The sequence below is a fragment of the Coregonus clupeaformis genome, chromosome 1 (genome assembly GCF_020615455.1).
Source record: "Coregonus clupeaformis isolate EN_2021a chromosome 1, ASM2061545v1, whole genome shotgun sequence".
Classification (NCBI taxonomy): Eukaryota; Metazoa; Chordata; class Actinopteri; order Salmoniformes; family Salmonidae; genus Coregonus; species Coregonus clupeaformis.
In genome coordinates, this window is record NC_059192.1 from 89,618,732 (window position 1) to 89,636,984 (window position 18,253).

General features: G+C 46.7%; 1 protein-coding gene across 1 annotated transcript in view; it reads right to left on the reverse strand.

Annotated features, from left to right (window-relative positions):
• Positions 1–3,072: 3,072 nt before the first annotated feature.
• LOC123491661 overlaps positions 3,073–18,253 on the reverse strand; it is a 35,496-nt gene continuing 20,315 nt past the window's right edge. The window contains exon 8 of the mRNA XM_045223281.1: positions 3,073–3,629. Within this exon, the coding sequence (XP_045079216.1) occupies positions 3,462–3,629 (168 nt within the window). The 3' untranslated portion in view covers positions 3,073–3,461. The remainder of the gene's footprint in view (positions 3,630–18,253) is intronic.

An 18,253-nucleotide genomic window follows, 5' to 3' on the forward strand; every position in this document is an offset into this window, starting at 1 on the left:
TCTTTGTAAAACTAGTTGAGCATGGCATCTCAAAATATCAATTTTCCTGAGAACACACCATTGAGCATGGCTGAGCAGGAGAACATATATCAAGTCCAATGACACATTCAGAAAGTAAGACATGGTATAGTTACATATAAAAACGGACAAATATACATATATTCTAAATGCACAACCATAGGTATAAAACAAAAAATAGAACGCCAAACACATTCAAAACAAACAATCTCTTGAAAAATGGCTACCCCAAGGCAACCACGGTTTCACTGAGAACAGAGAGTATGGAGTAGGTTCATATACATTAAAAAGGGGCAGCGCTGCTTAGTGCTTCCAAACCCAACAGACATCCTAACCCCGGGCACACGTGGAACCCAACAGACATCCTAACCCCGGGAACACGTGGAACCCAACAGACATCCTAACCCCGGGCACACGTGGAACCCAACAGACATCCTAACCCCGGGCACACGTGGAACCCAACAGACATCCTAACCCCGGGCACACGTGGAACCCAACAGACATCCTAACCCCGGGCACACGTGGAACCCAACAGACATCCTAACCCCGGGCACACGTGGAACCCAACAGACATCCTAACCCCGGGCACACGTGGAACCCAACAGACATCCTAACCCCGGACACATGTGGAACCCAACAGACATCCTAACCCCGGGCACACGTGGAACCCAACAGACATCCTAACCCCGGGCACACGTGGAACCCAACAGACATCCTAACCCCGGACACATGTGGAAACAGACCTAGTGTTGTTTCAGGTAGAGAGATGCTAGATGCTAGTCAGGGAGATGCCACAGAGGTTTCCCTCCTGAATTAGCTCAAGGCACTGATATCCTGGTGGAAATTACATCATTTAGGCCCAACACCAGACACAGTAAATACAATTGCTAGCTGTTAGCAAAGCAGTTGAGTGACAGGTAGTGTAACCGATGAGAAGTAACACTAAAGCAGTTGAGTGACAGGCAGTGTAAGTGATGAAGTAAACACTAAAGCAGTTGAGTGACAGGTAGTGTAACCGATGAGAAGTAACACTAAAGCAGTTGAGTGACAGGCAGTGTAACTGATGAAGTAACACTAAAGCTAGAAATGAATGGTACTGCGCTGGCTGGCTGAACCAGACCTGGGTTAAAATACTATTTGCAATCTTTCAAATACTTCAAGCGTTTGCTTAAGCCTGCCTGGAGTGCAGGATGGGGTTTGTACTTTTGGGACTTTTCTATTGGTTCCATTGAAACAGGCAAGCTCAATCAAGCACAGCTAAAGTATTGAAAATTATTTTAAATAGTATTTGAACCCTCTTGCCAGAGAGAAGAGCGTATTAATAAAACAGCTTACAAAACACTCGCCATCAGACCAATACATCCAGTAACCATCAGACCAATACATCCAGTAACCATCAGACCAATACATCCAGTAACCATCAGACCAATACATCCAGTAACCATCAGACCAATACATCCAGTAACCATCAGACCAATACATCCAGTAACCATCAGACCAATACATCCAGTAACCATCAGACCAATACATCCAGTAACCATCAGACCAATACATCCAGTAACCGTCAGACCAATACATCCAGTAACCATCAGACCAATACATCCAGTAACCGTCAGACCAATACATCCAGTAACCGTCAGACCAATACATCCAGTAACCATCAGACCAATACATCCAGTAACCGTCAGACCAATACATCCAGTAACCGTCAGACCAATACATCCAGTAACCGTCAGACCAATACATCCAGTAACCGTCAGACCAATACATCCAGTAACCATCAGACCAATACATCCAGTAACCATCAGACCAATACATCCAGTAACCATCAGACCAATACATCCAGTAACCGTCAGACCAATACATCCAGTAACCATCAGACCAATACATCCAGTAACCATCAGACCAATACATCCAGTAAGCATCAGACCAATACATCCAGTAACCATCAGACCAATACATCCAGTAACCATCAGACCAATACATCCAGTAACCATCAGACCAATACATCCAGTAACCATCAGACCAATACATCCAGTAACCATCAGACCAATACAGCCAGTAATACTGGTAATAACTTCTCTAGCCCTCATTAGGGGCCAGCAGTTTTTAACTGTAACAATTAGCATGTTAGGTACACACGGCGCAGCTGAACCGTGTAGCGGTGACACAATCAAACCAACTGACATAAATGGTTCATTAATGTCTACTTTAGTGGCAGGGGCCAGACACTAGAATTGTCATTCAAAACAAGAGTAAGTTTAATCAGGCTAATTGTTCTGAACCATCTTCATTAACATAATATTGCCGTTGAGTATGACAGGCCACCGCGGATGGAACGAGGCGAGTCTATATGAGTTGAGTTCCACTGGCGTGTGAATGGGGGAGTTCACACTGTCGGCTGTGCTGATAATGGAACAGATTTTCAGCATAACCATGTTTGACTACAGGGTGACAAGTGTAGCTGTTGGTTAAGGGATGTTTGGTAGCCTGCAGGATGTTGTGGAGCTGGGGTTAAGGGATGTTTGGTAGCCTGCAGGATGTTGTGGAGCTGGGGTTAAGGGATGTTTGATAGCCTGCAGGATGTTGTGGAGCTGGGGTTAAGGGATGTTTGGTAGCCTGCAGGATGTTGTGGAGCTGTGGTTAAGGGATGTTTGGTAGCCTGCAGGATGTTGTGGAGCTGTGGTTAAAGGATGTTTGGTAGCCTGTATGATGTTGTGGAGCTGGGGTTAAGGGATGTTTGGTAGCCTGCAGGATGCTGTGGAGCTGTGGTTAAGGGATGTTTGGTAGCCTGCAGGATGTTTGGTAGCCTGCAGGATGTTGTGCAGCTGTGATTAAGGGATGTTTGGTAGCCTGCATGATGTTGTGCAGCTGTGGTTAAGGGATGTTTGGTAGCCTGCAGGATGTTGTGGAGCTGTGATTAAGGGATGTTTGGTAGCCTGCAGGATGTTGTGGAGCTGTGGTTAAGGGATGTTTGGTAGCCTGCAGGATGTTGTGGAGCTGTGGTTAAGGGATGTTTGGTAGCCTGCAGGATGTTGTGGAGCTGTGGTTAAACAAAACAACAAAAACGAAATCATTAGCAACAACTGAGTGATCTATGTGATAAAAAGGTTCTCTTATACTTCATTAAAAACACCAATGTATATATTTTAATTGTTGTGTGACAGCTAGAATAGAATATGAGGCCCCTGAAGCCTTTCTGGTCTTAAGGGCCAAAAAGCTAGTTTTGGTAAATTAGTTTAAATGGAGTCTGATTCAACAGATGCCTAACCTGGCAGTTTAGAAAACTGCACACATCTAAAACCTGCAGATCGTGAAGAATAGGCTAGTTTCTCATACCTGATCCAGATCCACTGTCTGTGAGGACCCAAGTGGTACTCTATTCCATGTGAAGTACTATATAGGGAACAGGGTGCCATTTGGGCCGTGACCAGGGTTAAAGGTCATATGCTGAGTGTGATGCTTTGGATGGTGTTAGCAGGGATCCTGGCGTCTGTTTCCTCTCCATTGATCCTGAAGATGACGTGTGTGTTGTTGGGGATGGTGCTGGTGGCCGTCAGGGACTTTCCCAGCCAGCCTGGAGCTCCACGCTTAAACATCTTTACTGTCATCTACAGGGGCAGAGGAGGACAGAGGAGATGTAGGGTGAATCATCTTATTTGTTGTATCTTTATTTCCATAGTGGTCCTCCACATGTAAAGCGTCCATCTAATTTCATAAACTAATAAACTAATACATTTTTCTAATAAACAAATACATTTTCTAAGAAACTAAATACATTTTCTAATAAACTAAATAAATTTTTCTAATAAACTATTGTTTGATGGTCGGCTTAGAGGTGAAGGTGTCTCTGACCGTCTGTGACCTCTCTCAGGGGTCAGTGGGGACTGTGACCTCTGACCTCAGGTCTATACCTCTACAGACACTCATGGCCTTCACCTCTGACCTCTAGCTATATTGACAAGCTGTTGCTTCCTCTGTCTGGGGGGGCTGTGAGGGAGCAGAGGAAAGGAGGAACAAATAAAGCATTGGGCTGGGATTCAATCACACTGCAGGTTATAGGCCTTGTGGCCTTCAAAGGCAATGGTCCCGCGTTCGCGGATATCCTATTCACGGTAAACGCTGCATATGTCGGCTCATCAGAAAATGAGGCAATGCCTATAACCCGCGATGGAACTGAACCCCGGGCCCTATTCTATTCCATTCAATCTGGGCCCAGGTGTCGCTACCTCATGATCAGAGCTGCCAGTGAAAGAACGGCTTCCAAAAAAATAAAAATAACAATAATAATAGAAATTGGTCATTTAGCAGAGGCTCTTATCCAGAGTGACTTACAGGAGCAATTAGGGTTAAGTGCCTTGCTCAAGGGCACATCGACAGATTTTTCACCTGGTCAGCTCGGGGATTATAACCAGCGACCTTTCGGTTACTGGCACAACGCTCTTAACCACTAAAGCTACCTGCCGCCCAGAAGACAGGTTTCCAAAAAAAGAAATAGGCTACCTAATTCAGTTTAATAATAGAATACTATGAATCCATTGTGACGGAGTCCCTCTTTCATCAGAGAAGAAAGGGAAACGTAGACATTTAATCTATTCCTACTGGGGAATACTGTAACAATCAGTGGATTTACACTATATATATATATATATATATATATATATATATATATATATATATATATATATATATACACACACAAAATGTGGACACCCCTTCAAATTAGTGGATTCGGCTATTTCAGCCACACCCGTTGCTGACAGGTTTATAAAACCGAGCACACAACCATGCGATCTCCATAGACAAACATTGACAGTAGAATGGGCCTGTACTGAAGAGCTCGGTGACTTTCAACGTGGCACCGTCGTAGCACGCAACCTTTCCAACAAGTCAGTTCGTCAACATTCTGCCCTGCTAGAGCTGCCCCCGGTCAACTGTAAGTGCTGTTATTGTGAAGTGGAAACGTCTAGGAGCAACAAAGGCTCAGCCCGCGAAGTTGTAGGTCACACAAGCTCACAGAACGGGACCGCCAAGTGCTGAAGCGCGTAGAGGGTAAAAATCGTCTGTCCTCGGTTGCAATACTCACTACCGAGTTCCAAACTGCCTCTGGAAGCAACGTCAGCACAATAACTGTTTGTCGGGAGCTTCATGAAATGGGTTTCCATGGCCAAGCAGCCAATCACAAGCCTAAGATCACCATGCGCAATGCCAAGCGTCGGCTGGAGTGGTGTAAAGCTCACCGCCATTGGACTCTGGAGCAGTGGAAACGCGTTCTCTGGAGTGATGAATCACGCTTCACCATCTGGCAGTCCGACGGACGAATCTGGGTTTGGTGCATGCCAGGAGAACACTACCTGCCCCAATGCATACTGACAACTGTAAAGTTTGGTGCAGGAGGAATAATGGTCTGGGGCTGTTTTTCATGGTTCGGGCTAGGCCCTTTAGTTCCAGTGAAGCGAAATCTTAACGCTACAGCATACAATGACATTCTAGACGATTCTGTGCTTCCAACTTTGTGGCAACAGTTTGTGGAAGGCCCTTTCCTGTTTCAGCATGACAATGCCCCCGTGCACAAAGCGAGGTCCATACAGAAATGGTTTGTCGAGATCAGTGTGGAAGAACTTGACTGGCCTGCACAGAGTCCTGACCTCAACCTCATTGAACACCTTTGGGATGAATTGGAACGCCAACTGCGAGCCAGGCCTAATCGCCTAACATCAGTGGCCGACCTCACTAATGCTCTTGTGGCTGAACGGAAGCAAGTCTCTGCAGCAATGTTCCAACATCTAGTGGAAAGCCTTCCCAGAAGAGTGGAGGCTGTTATAGCAGCAAAGGAGGGGGACCAACTCCATATTAATGCCCATGATTTTGGAATGAGATGTTGGACGAGCAGGTGTCCACATACTTCTGGTCATGTGGTGTATTGTTTGGTATTGCCTTTTCTTTTGTATCCAAGTGGCACCCCTTATATCTGATGCTTTACAACATCTAGGGATAGCTTTTATCTAACTGCCATTGTTCATGTCTTGAAGTTTTAGCCCCTGCATCCATTGGACTTAATACGCTTCTTCAAGATCACCTATTCATGCTTTAGTCTGAGTGACAATAGATCTCTTAACAAGATTTAGACTTTCAGGTTATCGGAAAGAACATCCATTTCAAAAGAATACTTATTTTTGTACATTTCTTATTTATCTGCATGTCCAAGAGGGATTAGGGAACCTACATTACAACGCCCTTTACACAGTTCTAATCTTCTCTAGCTTTAACCCACCGTAGAGTAGACCATTTTTCAAATGATTATTTTGTCCCCATGTTCTTTCATGTTCCAGGTACTCCATCCATAAATGGTTGGGGAGCCTTTCAGTTAAAATGGCGGAGACAGTAGGAGTCCCAGTGTATCTGTCCTTGTCCGCCGTGGGAGTCACATTGTGGACGCCCAATTAGGTCTTTTATTACAGAGAACATCAAAAAGACATAAGAATCGTGTCCATCAGGAGGTGGGAAAACACCCTGCATGTTGGGAGTTAGCCTGAGGGTCTAAATGGCACCCTATTTCCCTATGGCTCTGGTCAAAAGTAGTGCACTGAGTGGAGAATAGGGTGTCGTATAGGACACCGCCTTAGTCCTGTGTCTGCCATTGAAGATGATGATTCTAATAGTGAAGAGGTTGGTGGGTCAGGAGACTGATAAGAGTGGGTAGTGCTACACCTCCTGAAGCCCTCCTAAAAATCACACCCTATTCCCTATATAGCGCACTACAAAAACACAGCCCTCATCACCTGCAGCACGCCCTATCTGCTAGCTGTCCTTAAGATCTGTCAAAAGACAAGACACCACGTCACAAATCATTTACTTTAGATATACACTACATGGCCAAAAGGTATGTGGACACCCCTTCAAATTAGTGGATTCGGCTATTTCAGCCACACCTGTTACTAAACGTGTATAAAATGTAGTGGGCCACACAAGCTCATAGAACGGGACGGCCGAGTGCTGAAATCGTCTGTCCTCGGTTGCAACACTCCACTACCGAGTTCCAAACTGCCTCTGGGAAGCAACGTCAGCACAAGAACTGTTCGTCGGGAGCTTCATGAAATGGGTTTCCATGTCCGAGCAGCCGCACAAAAGCCTAAGATCACCATGCGCGATGCCAAGCGTCGGCTGGAGTGGTGTAAAGCTCGCCGCCATTGAACTCTGGAGCAGTGGAAACGCGTTCTATGGAGTGATGAATCACGCTTCACCATCTGGCAGTCCGACAGACGAATCTCGGTTTTGTGGATGCCAGGAGAACGCTACCTGCCCCAATGCATAATGCCAACTGTAAAGTTTGGTGGAGGAGAAATAATGGTCTGGGGCTGTTTTTCATGGTTCGGGCTAGGCCCCTTAGTTTCAGTGAAGGGAAATCTTAACACTACAGCATACAATGACATTCTAGACGATTCTGTGCTTCCAACTTTGTGGCAACAGTTTGGGGAAGGCCCTTTCCTGTTTCCGCATGACAATACCCCCGTCCACAAAGCGAGGTCCATACTGAAATGGTTTGTCAAGATCGGTGTGGAAGAACTTGACTGGCCTGCACAGAGCCCTGACCTCAACCCCATTGAACACATTTGGGATGAATTGGAACGCTGACTGCGAGCCAGGCCTAATCGCCCAACATCAGTGCCCGACCTCACTAATGCTCTTGTGGCTGAATGGAAGCAAGTCCCAGCAGCAATGTTCCAACATCTAGTGGAAAGCCTTCCCAGAAGAGTGGAGGCTGTTATAGCAGCAAAGGGGGGACCAACTCCATATTAATTTAATTGACAGGCAGAACGAACAAACAGACAGAGACAGGCAGACAGCTGTGACATAGGGTGTCAGACAGACAGACAGCTGTGACATAGGGCGTCAGACAGACAGACAGCTGTGACATGGGGCGTCAGACAGACAGACAGCTGTGACATAGGGTGTCAGACAGACAGACAGCTGTGACATGGGGCGTCAGACAGACAGACAGCTGTGACATGGGGCGTCAGACAGACAGACAGCTGTGACATAGGGTGTCAGACAGGCAGACAGCTGTGACATAGGGCGTCAAGACAGGCAGACAGCTGTGACATAGGGCGTCAGACAGACAGACAGCTGTGACATAGGGCGTCAGACAGACAGACAGCTGTGACATAGGGTGTCAGACAGACAGACAGCTGTGACATAGGGTGTCAGACAGACAGACAGCTGTGACATAGGGCGTCAGACAGACAGACAGCTGTGACATAGGGCGTCAGACAGACAGACAGCTGTGACATAGGGCGTCAGACAGACAGACAGATGTGACATAGGGTGTCAGACAGACAGACAGCTGTGACATAGGGCGTCAGACAGACAGACAGCTGTGACATAGGGTGTCAGACAGACAGACAGCTGTGACATAGGGCGTCAGACAGACAGACAGCTGTGACATAGGGTGTCAGACAGACAGACAGCTGTGACATACGGCGTCAGACAGACAGACAGATGTGACATAGGGCGTCAGACAGACAGACAGCTGTGACATAGGGCGTCAGACAGACAGACAGCTGTGACATAGGGCGTCAGACAGACAGACAGCTGTGACATAGGGTGTCAGACAGACAGACAGCTGTGACATAGGGCGTCAGACAGACAGACAGATGTGACATAGGGTGTCAGACAGACAGACAGCTGTGACATAGGGTGTCAGACAGACAGACAGCTGTGACATAGGGTGTCAGACAGACAGACAGCTGTGACATAGGGCGTCAAGACAGGCAGACAGCTGTGACATAGGGCGTCAGACAGACAGACAGCTGTGACATAGGGTGTCAGACAGACAGACAGCTGTGACATAGGGTGTCAGACAGACAGACAGCTGTGACATAGGGCGTCGAGACAGACAGACAGCTGTGACATAGGGCGTCAGACAGACAGACAGCTGTGACATAGGGCGTCAAGACAGGCAGACAGCTGTGACATAGGGCGTCAGACAGACAGACAGCTGTGACATAGGGGTGTCAGACAGACAGACAGCTGTGATATAGGGTGTCAGACAGACAGACAGCTGTGACATAGGGCGTCAGACAGACAGACAGCTGTGACATAGGGTGTCAGACAGACAGACAGCTGTGACATAGGGCGTCAGACAGACAGACAGCTGTGACATAGGGTGTCAGACAGACAGACAGCTGTGACATAGGGCGTCAGACAGACAGACAGCTGTGACATAGGGCGTCAGACAGACAGACAGCTGTGACATAGGGTGTCAGACAGACAGACAGCTGTGACATAGGGTGTCAGACAGACAGACAGCTGTGACATAGGGTGTCAGACAGACAGACAGCTGTGACATAGGGTGTCAGACAGACAGACAGCTGTGACATAGGGGCGTCAGACAGACAGACAGCTGTGACATAGGGTGTCAGACAGACAGACAGCTGTGACATAGGGTGTCAGACAGACAGACAGCTGTGACATAGGGCGTCAGACAGACAGACAGCTGTGACATAGGGCGTCAGACAGACAGACAGCTGTGACATAGGGCGTCAGACAGACAGACAGCTGTGACATAGGGCGTCAGACAGACAGACAGCTGTGACATAGGGCGTCGGACAGACAGACAGCTGTGACATAGGGCGTCAGACAGACAGACAGCTGTGACATAGGGCGTCAGACAGACAGACAGATGTGACATAGGGTGTCAGACAGACAGACAGCTGTGACATAGGGCGTCAGACAGACAGACAGCTGTGACATAGGGCGTCAGACAGACAGACAGCTGTGACATAGGGTGTCAGACAGACAGACAGATGTGACATAGGGTGTCAGACAGACAGACAGCTGTGACATAGGGCGTCGGACAGACAGACAGCTGTGACATAGGGCGTCAGACAGACAGACAGCTGTGACATAGGGTGTCAGACAGACAGACAGATGTGACATAGGGTGTCAGACAGACAGACAGCTGTGACATAGGGTGTCAGACAGACAGACAGATGTGACATAGGGTGTCAGACAGACAGACAGCTGTGACATAGGGTGTCAGACAGACAGACAGCTGTGACATAGGGTGTCAGACAGACAGACAGCTGTGATATAGGGTGTCAGACAGACAGACAGCTGTGACATAGGGTGTCAGACAGACAGACAGCTGTGACATAGGGTGTCAGACAGACAGACAGCTGTGACATAGGGTGTCAGACAGACAGACAGCTGTGACATAGGGCGTCAGACAGACAGACAGATGTGACATAGGGTGTCAGACAGACAGACAGCTGTGACATAGGGCGTCAGACAGACAGACAGATGTGACATAGGGCGTCAGACAGACAGACAGATGTGACATAGGGTGTCAGACAGACAGACAGCTGTGACATAGGGTGTCAGACAGACAGACAGCTGTGACATGGGGCGTCAGACAGACAGACAGCTGTGACATAGGGTGTCAGACAGACAGACAGCTGTGACATAGGGCGTCAGACAGACAGACAGATGTGACATAGGGTGTCAGACAGACAGACAGCTGTGACATAGGGCGTCAGACAGACAGACAGATGTGACATAGGGCGTCAGACAGACAGACAGATGTGACATAGGGTGTCAGACAGACAGACAGCTGTGACATAGGGTGTCAGACAGACAGACAGCTGTGACATGGGGCGTCAGACAGACAGACAGCTGTGACATAGGGTGTCAGACAGACAGACAGATGTGACATAGGGTGTCAGACAGACAGACAGATGTTCTGACACTTGAGACAAGCGTCTGAGTGAAGAGAAGATGATCTGTGTCTGATATGATCCACAGTGGACCTACACTGACCTATCTGTTATCTTCACAACTATAGAGATATACTGATATTCAGATCTGATCTCACTAGCCTGGCCCCAGATCGGATCCCACTAGCCTGGCCCCAGATCTGATCTCACTAGCCTGGCCCCAGATCTGATCTCACTAGCCTGGCCCCAGATCTGATCTCACTAGCCTGGCCCCAGATCTGATCTCACTAGCCTGGCCCCAGATCTGATCTCACTAGCCTGGCCCCAGATCTTATCTCACTAGCCTGGTCCCAGATCTGTTTCTGCTTTTGCCTTCTCCATTTTCATTGTCAAGCCAAACAGTTCCATTAGGAGTTGGCAAGAGAGCAGAAACAGACTGGCACCCAGGCTACATTATAATTCACCCATGCTACATTATCATTCACCCAGGCTACATTATCATTCACCCAGTCTACATTATAATTCACCCAGGCAACATGATAATTCACCCATGCTACATGATAATTGACCCAGGCTACATGATAATTCACCCAGGCTACATGATAATTCACCCAGGCTATTTCAACCCTAGTCCACTCACAACTTTGTCCCAGTTTCAATATCCATACTAGCATGGTGTACAGGTGTATTACACAGTGGTGGTTAAGCTTAGATACTGTTTCTCCCTCTGATTTGGTCTCTGTCTACAGTTAGAGATATTATCCTCAGAGAAGACCTTAGGGGGTTGCTACTGGTCCAGGCACGGAGAGGGGAGAGGGGGAGAGGGGGGAGAGAGGAGAGGGGGAGAGAGAGGAGAGGAGAAAGGGGGAGAGGGGGAGAGGAGGAGCAAGATGAGAGGAGAGAGGGGGAGCGAGAGGAGAGGAGAGAGTGGGAGCGAGAGGAGAGGGGGAGGAGAGGAGAGAGGGGGGAGAGAGGAGAGAGAGGAGGGGGGAGGGGGAGAGGAGGGAGAGGGGTAGAGAGAGGAGGGGGAGGGTAGATGAGAGAAGAGAGGGGTAGAGAGAGGAGGGGGGAGGGGGAGGCCTGTGTGTGAGCCTCCACTGAGAGCACAGAGCCCTGAGGGAGAAGGATGGGAGTGGAGGGGAGTCACACAGAGGACTAACCATCTCCTCTCCCCTCCCCCCCTCCTCTCTCTACCCCTCTCTCTCCATCTCCTCTCCCCCTCCCCCTCCTCTCTCTACCCTCTCTCCCTCTCCTCCCCTCCCCTCCTCTCTCTACCCCTCTCTCTCCATCTCCTCTCCCCTCCCCCTCCACCCCCTCTCTCTACCCCTCTCTCCATCTCCTCCCTCCTAACCCTCTTACTTTCTGTGTCAGGGGACTGGTCAGGATGACTTCATCCAACCCTCAGCCCTCACATTTCAACAAGACAACTTTTCCTTTATTTTCCCGGCTGGTAAGTCACACATCCTACCGCTGGTTCACCCTTCCACCCTCTCAGAGCTGACGACAGACAGACAGCTCCATTTCCTTTGAGGGAAATGACTTATGTTGTAAATGTCTGACAGATAGTGATCTATCTTCTCTGACTGAGAATGGATACTGGTGTCCCTGTGGTCTACCTGTAGGATTCTATAATTGGACCTTTGTTATTCCTAATCTATATCAATGACCTTGCTGCTGTGTCTTCTACCGTACTTCCAATTCTCTTTGCTGATGATACCAATTTGATTTTATCACAAAATAATTTTGATTTACTAATTAATGAAGCCAACTCCGGTATGGCCAAATTTTCTGAATGGTTCCAGATAATTTGTTTATCTTTAAATGTAAAAAAAATAAAAAATAAAAAATACTTTATTGTATTCACTAATAAAAATAAGAAATATTGTAAAAAATATAAAAATATCCAGAATTCAACAGTGAAGAGGCGACTCCGGGATGCTGACCTTCCTAGGCAGAGTTGCAAAGAAAAAGCCATATCTCAGGACTGCCCATCTTAATCTTTTATTTTTATTGGCCAGTCTGAGATATGGCTTTTTCTTTGCAACTCTGCCTAGAAGGTCAGCATCCTGGAGTCGCCTCTTCACTGTTGACGTTGAGACTGAGGTTTTGCGGGTACTATTTAATGAAGCTGCCAGTTGAGGACCTGTGAGGCGCCTGTTTCTCCAACTAGACACTAATGTATTTGTCCTCTTGCTCAGTTGTGCACCGGGGCCTCCCACTCCTCTTTCTATTCTGGTTAGAGCCAGTTTGCGCTGTTCTGTGAAGGGAGTAGTACACAGCGTTGTACGAGATCTTCAGTTTCTTGGCAATTTCTCGCATGGAATAGCCTTCATTTCTCAGAACAAGAATAGACTGACGAAGTTTCAGAAGGAAGTTCTCTGTTTCTGGCCATTTTGAGCCTGTAATCGAACCCACAATTGCTGATGCTCCAGATACTCAACTAGTCTCAAGAAGGCCAGTTTTATTGCTTATTTAATCAGCACAACAGTTTTCAGCTGTGCTAACATAATTGCAAAAGGGTTTTCTAATGATCAATTAGCCTTTTAAAATGATAAACTTGGATTAGCAAACACAACGTGCCATTGGAACACAGGACTGATGGTTGCTGATAATGGGCCTCTGTACGCCTCTGTAGATATTCCATTAAAAAACAAAAAAAACAGCCGTTTTCAGTTACAATAGCCATTTACAACATTAACAATGTCTACACTGTATTTCTGATCAATTTGATGTTATTTTAAAAAAGGGACAAAAAAATTGCTTTTCTTTAGAAAACAAGGACTTTTCTAAGTGACCCCAAACTTTTGAACGGTAGTGTAGATACTATATACAGGGTCAGTTCCAGTACCATATTAACAATGTGCAGGGATACTGGAGTGATGGAGGTAGATATGTATAGGGGTAAGGTGACTATATACAGGGTCAGTTCCAGTACCATATTAACAATGTGCAGGGATACTGGAGTGATGGAGGTAGATATGTATAGGGTTAGGGTGACTATATACAGGGTCAGTTCCAGTACCATATTAACAATGTGCAGGGATACTGGAGTGATGGAGGTAGATATGTATAGGGGTAAGGGGACTAGGCATCAGGATATATGATATAATTATAATAATAGGTCATTTAGCAGACGCTCTTATCCAGAGCGACTAACAGGAGCAATTATGGTTAAGTGCCTTGCTCAAGGGCACGTCGACAGATTTTTCACCTAGTCGGGCTCGGGGATTCGAACCAGCGACCTTTCGGGTTACTGGCACAACGCTCTTAACCACTAGAGCTACCTGCCGCCCGATAAACAGGGCAGCAGCAGCATAAATGATGACGTAACAGGGCTAACAACAGGACCAGCCGGAAGCCATTAGAGGCCCAGCTAGCACCAATAACTATTTTAGATCCATTCACATCCCAGACCCAGACCGCTTACTTTATGTCTCTACAACATAAGTGCATTTCTGTGAGACGTTAAAATATGAACGTCCCCCCTTTTTCTCTCTTCAATGGGGGGGTTGTCTGGTCGTCTGGCTTGACTGGACTTGAGAGAGCTACAAATCTAGCACTGATTTCATTTAGCCCTTCACAAACATGTCTTAATGTTGTTAACCCCGGTGCATTCACTGACCGCCTCTCTGTGACTCCATTAACTAAAGCAAAATGGGGTTTAAAAGAGCATATTGATGCCCAGCGTTATTAAGGCTGATTATCAAGACAACAGACAACGGACCAAAGTGTCTGCTAACTGGTTTATCTGGGATTCAACATAACCATAACAGATGGGAAACAGGGTTCTGAATTAGAATCTAGGGTGCGTCCCAAATGGCATCCCTATTTAGTGCACTACTTTTGACCAGGGCCCATAGGCAGGGGACATGCAGAGAGTGTGACATCACCAACTCATAACAAAAACGTTACAACACAGATTGTTTTGATATACAGTGCATTCGGAAAGTATTCAGACCCCTTGACTCTTTCCACATTTTGTTAAGCAACAGCCTTATTCTAAAATTGATTAAAATTGTTTTTTCCCCCTCAAATCTATACACAATACCCCATAATGACAAAGCGAAAACTGGTTTTTAGAAATGTTAGTAAATTAAAAATTAAAATAAAGAAATATCACATTTAAATAAGTATTCAGACCCTTTGCTATGAGACTCGAAATTGAGCTCAGGTGCATCCTGTTTCCATTGATCATCCTTCAGATGTTTCTACAACTTGATTGGAGTCCACCTGTGGTAAATTCAATTGATTGGACATGATTTGGAAAGGCACACACCTGTCTATATAAGGTCCCACAGTTGACAGTGCATGTCAGAGCAAAAACCAAGCCGTGAGATTGAAGGAATTGTCCGTAGAGCTCCGAGACAGGGTTGTGTCAAGGCACAGATCTGGGGAAGGGTACCAAAACATTTCTGCAGCATTGAAGGTCCCCAAGAACACAGTGGCCTCCATCATTCTTAAATGGAAGAAGTTTGGAACCACCAAGACTCTTCCTAGAGCTGGCCGCCCGGCCAAACTGAGCAATCAGGGGAGAAAGGCCTTGGTCAGGGAGGTGACCAAGAACCCAAATGGTCACTCTGACAGAGGTCTAGAGTTCCTCTGTGGAGATGGGAGAACCTTCCAGAAGGACAACCATCTCTGGGAGAACCACCATCAGGCCTTTATGGTAGAGTGGCCAGACGGAAGCCACTCCTCAGTAAAAAGGCACATGACAGCCTGCTTGGAGTTAGCCAAAAGGCACCTAAAGGACTCTCAGACCATGAGAAACACGATTCTCTGGTCTGATGAAACCAAGATTGAACTCTTTGGCCTGAATGCCAAGCGTCACGTCTGGAGGAAACCTGGCACCATCCCTAAGGCGAAGCATGGTGGTGGCAGCATCATGCTGTGGGGATGTTTTTCAGCAGCAGGGACTGGGAGACTAGTCAGGATCGAGGGAAAGCTGAACAGAGAAAAGTACAGAGAGATCCTTGATGAAAACCTGCTCCAGAGTGCTCAGGACCTAAGACTGGGGCGAAGGTTCACCTTCCAACAGGACAACGACCCTAAGCACACAGCCAAGACAACGCAGGAGCTGCTTCGGCATGAGTCTCTGAATGTCCTTGAGTGGCCCAGCCAGAGCCCGGACTTGAACCCGTTCGAACATCTCCGGAGAGACCTGAAAATAGCTGTGCAGCCACGCTCCCCATCCAACCTGACAAAAATTTTTTTTAGAATAAGGCTGTAACATAACAAAATGTGGAAAATGTCAAGGGGTCTGAATACTTTCCGAATGCACTGTATGTGACTGTGGCCCCTGGACACGGGTAGAATATTGGATATGACACACACACACACACACACACCCAATTCATTTAGAGCTAATAGAACTTATGGTCTTGGCAGAAATATATAAATACACTACTTGGAAAAGTAGCCAATACAAGGACTGGTGTAACTCTATATTGCAGGCATTTCATTACATTCACAGCACATTTTATTGATCTTGTTGTACAACCACATCCCACGCCACACACATCCCAGGAAACCTCGTTTCATTACGAATGTAAAGAGAATTTTGAGGGCAAAAAAAATAATAAAAAAAATGTATTCAAATATATTAATAGTCAATTCTGATTACAACTGCAGATGTCCTCATCTTCTAACCCTTTGTGTTAAATATAAAACATGATTTCCACATGTTAATGTTTCACCAAATGAACAAAAAAAGAGTGCTTGAGAATGATGGCATAGTACTTATTACAAGGGGGTGGCTGGACTGAATACACGGTGGACCTATTGAGTCATCTTCCTACTGACGGACATGGGATCTCTCCACGGTACTCTTCACTGTGGCTTGGAGCTCAGCAGAGATAATAGAATGACAAAAGTTTTTTTTTTTTTAAATCACCCCCAACTGTTACAAGGTAGCGTTCATCACTGGTCTGGTGCCGAGTGAGTGGGCATTGTGCTGCAGAGCTAGTTCAGTACAGACGCCTGGGATTCTGCAGTGAGTGGGCATTGTGCTGGAGTGCTGCAGAGCTAGTTCAGTACAGACGCCTGGGATTCTGCAGTGAGTGGGCATTGTGCTGCAGAGCTAGTTCAGTACAGACGCCTGGGATTCTGCAGTGAGTGGGCATTGTGCTGGAGTGCTGCAGAGCTAGTTCAGTACAGACGCCTGGGATTCTGCAGCGAGTGGGCATTGTGCTGGAGAGCTAGTTCAGTACAGACGCCTGGGATTCTGCCGCGCTCTTCGTCTTGTGTAATTGCGCAGCTCGCTTTCTCAAGGGGATTCCTACACACACACTCTGGAGCAAGGGCTTCCTACACACACACACACACACACACACACTCTGGAGCAAGGGCTTCCTACACACACACACACACACACACTCTGGAGCAAGGGCTTCCTACACACACACACACACACACACTCTGGAGCAAATTATTTCGAATCACAGCCTTTTCTTTGAAGAGCTATATTCCAATTATGAGAAATCTGAAAAACGATGGTAATTTCCACCACAATTTTCATCTGTTGAAAAATGCTTTTCGTTTTTTTATGAAATTACTGGAGCCCCCCCACCCCCACACACTTCACGGCAGGTAGCTTAGTGGTTAAGAGCGTTGTGCCAGTAGCCGAAAGGTCGCTGGTTCTAATCCCTGAGCCGACTAGGTGAAAAATCTGTCGATGTGCCCTTGAGCAAGGCACTTAACCCTAATTGCTCCTGTAAGTCGCTCTAGATAAGAGCGTCTGCTAAATATGTAAATGAATGAATGAATAAAGAAGATAGCTTAGGTTGTAATCTACAGGATCTGAGCCAACAACCACAGTGAGTACAGTTTACAGTCCTAAAATAAACATCTGTATTACTATAGTGCAACAAAGACTCCTAATATGAGAAGTCTAATGTTTCTCTGAAATTGAAGGGACATTCAATACTAGATCTTATGTTTAGGACTTCCATTTTAGAAAATGACCAATGAAAAGCAACCGGCTGAGACTTAACAGCATCAGAAGGCAAACACTTCACTGCATCACTTCAACCTGCTGTAACCGGTGTGCGTGACAAAATAAACGTTGATTTGATAGAAATGTTTTGCTTATATATATATATCAGTGTTGTAATGTATCCCCTCATGTACGCCGTTGTCTTCGTCCACGTCTCTCTTGAAAAATAGATTTGTATGCTCTGTTTAGCGGCAGGCTTGACACTGACAGTCAGTAAAAGGCCTGTCTCCAGCTCCTAGCCTTTCTCTTCCATTCATTACCAACACCAGTCGGATGCTGCTGCACCTAGCCAACACAACACTGTTGATTACAGAGACAGGCTCCTAGCCAACACAACACTGTTGATTACAGAGACAGGGCTCCTAGCCAACACAACACTGTTGATTACAGAGACAGGCACCTAGCCAACACAACACTGTTGATTACAGAGACAGACACTGATTACAGAAACCTGAAACCGTGTCTGGGGGAGACACCGGGTCTGAAACCGGGTCTGGGGGAGACACCGGGTCTGAAACCTGAAACCGTG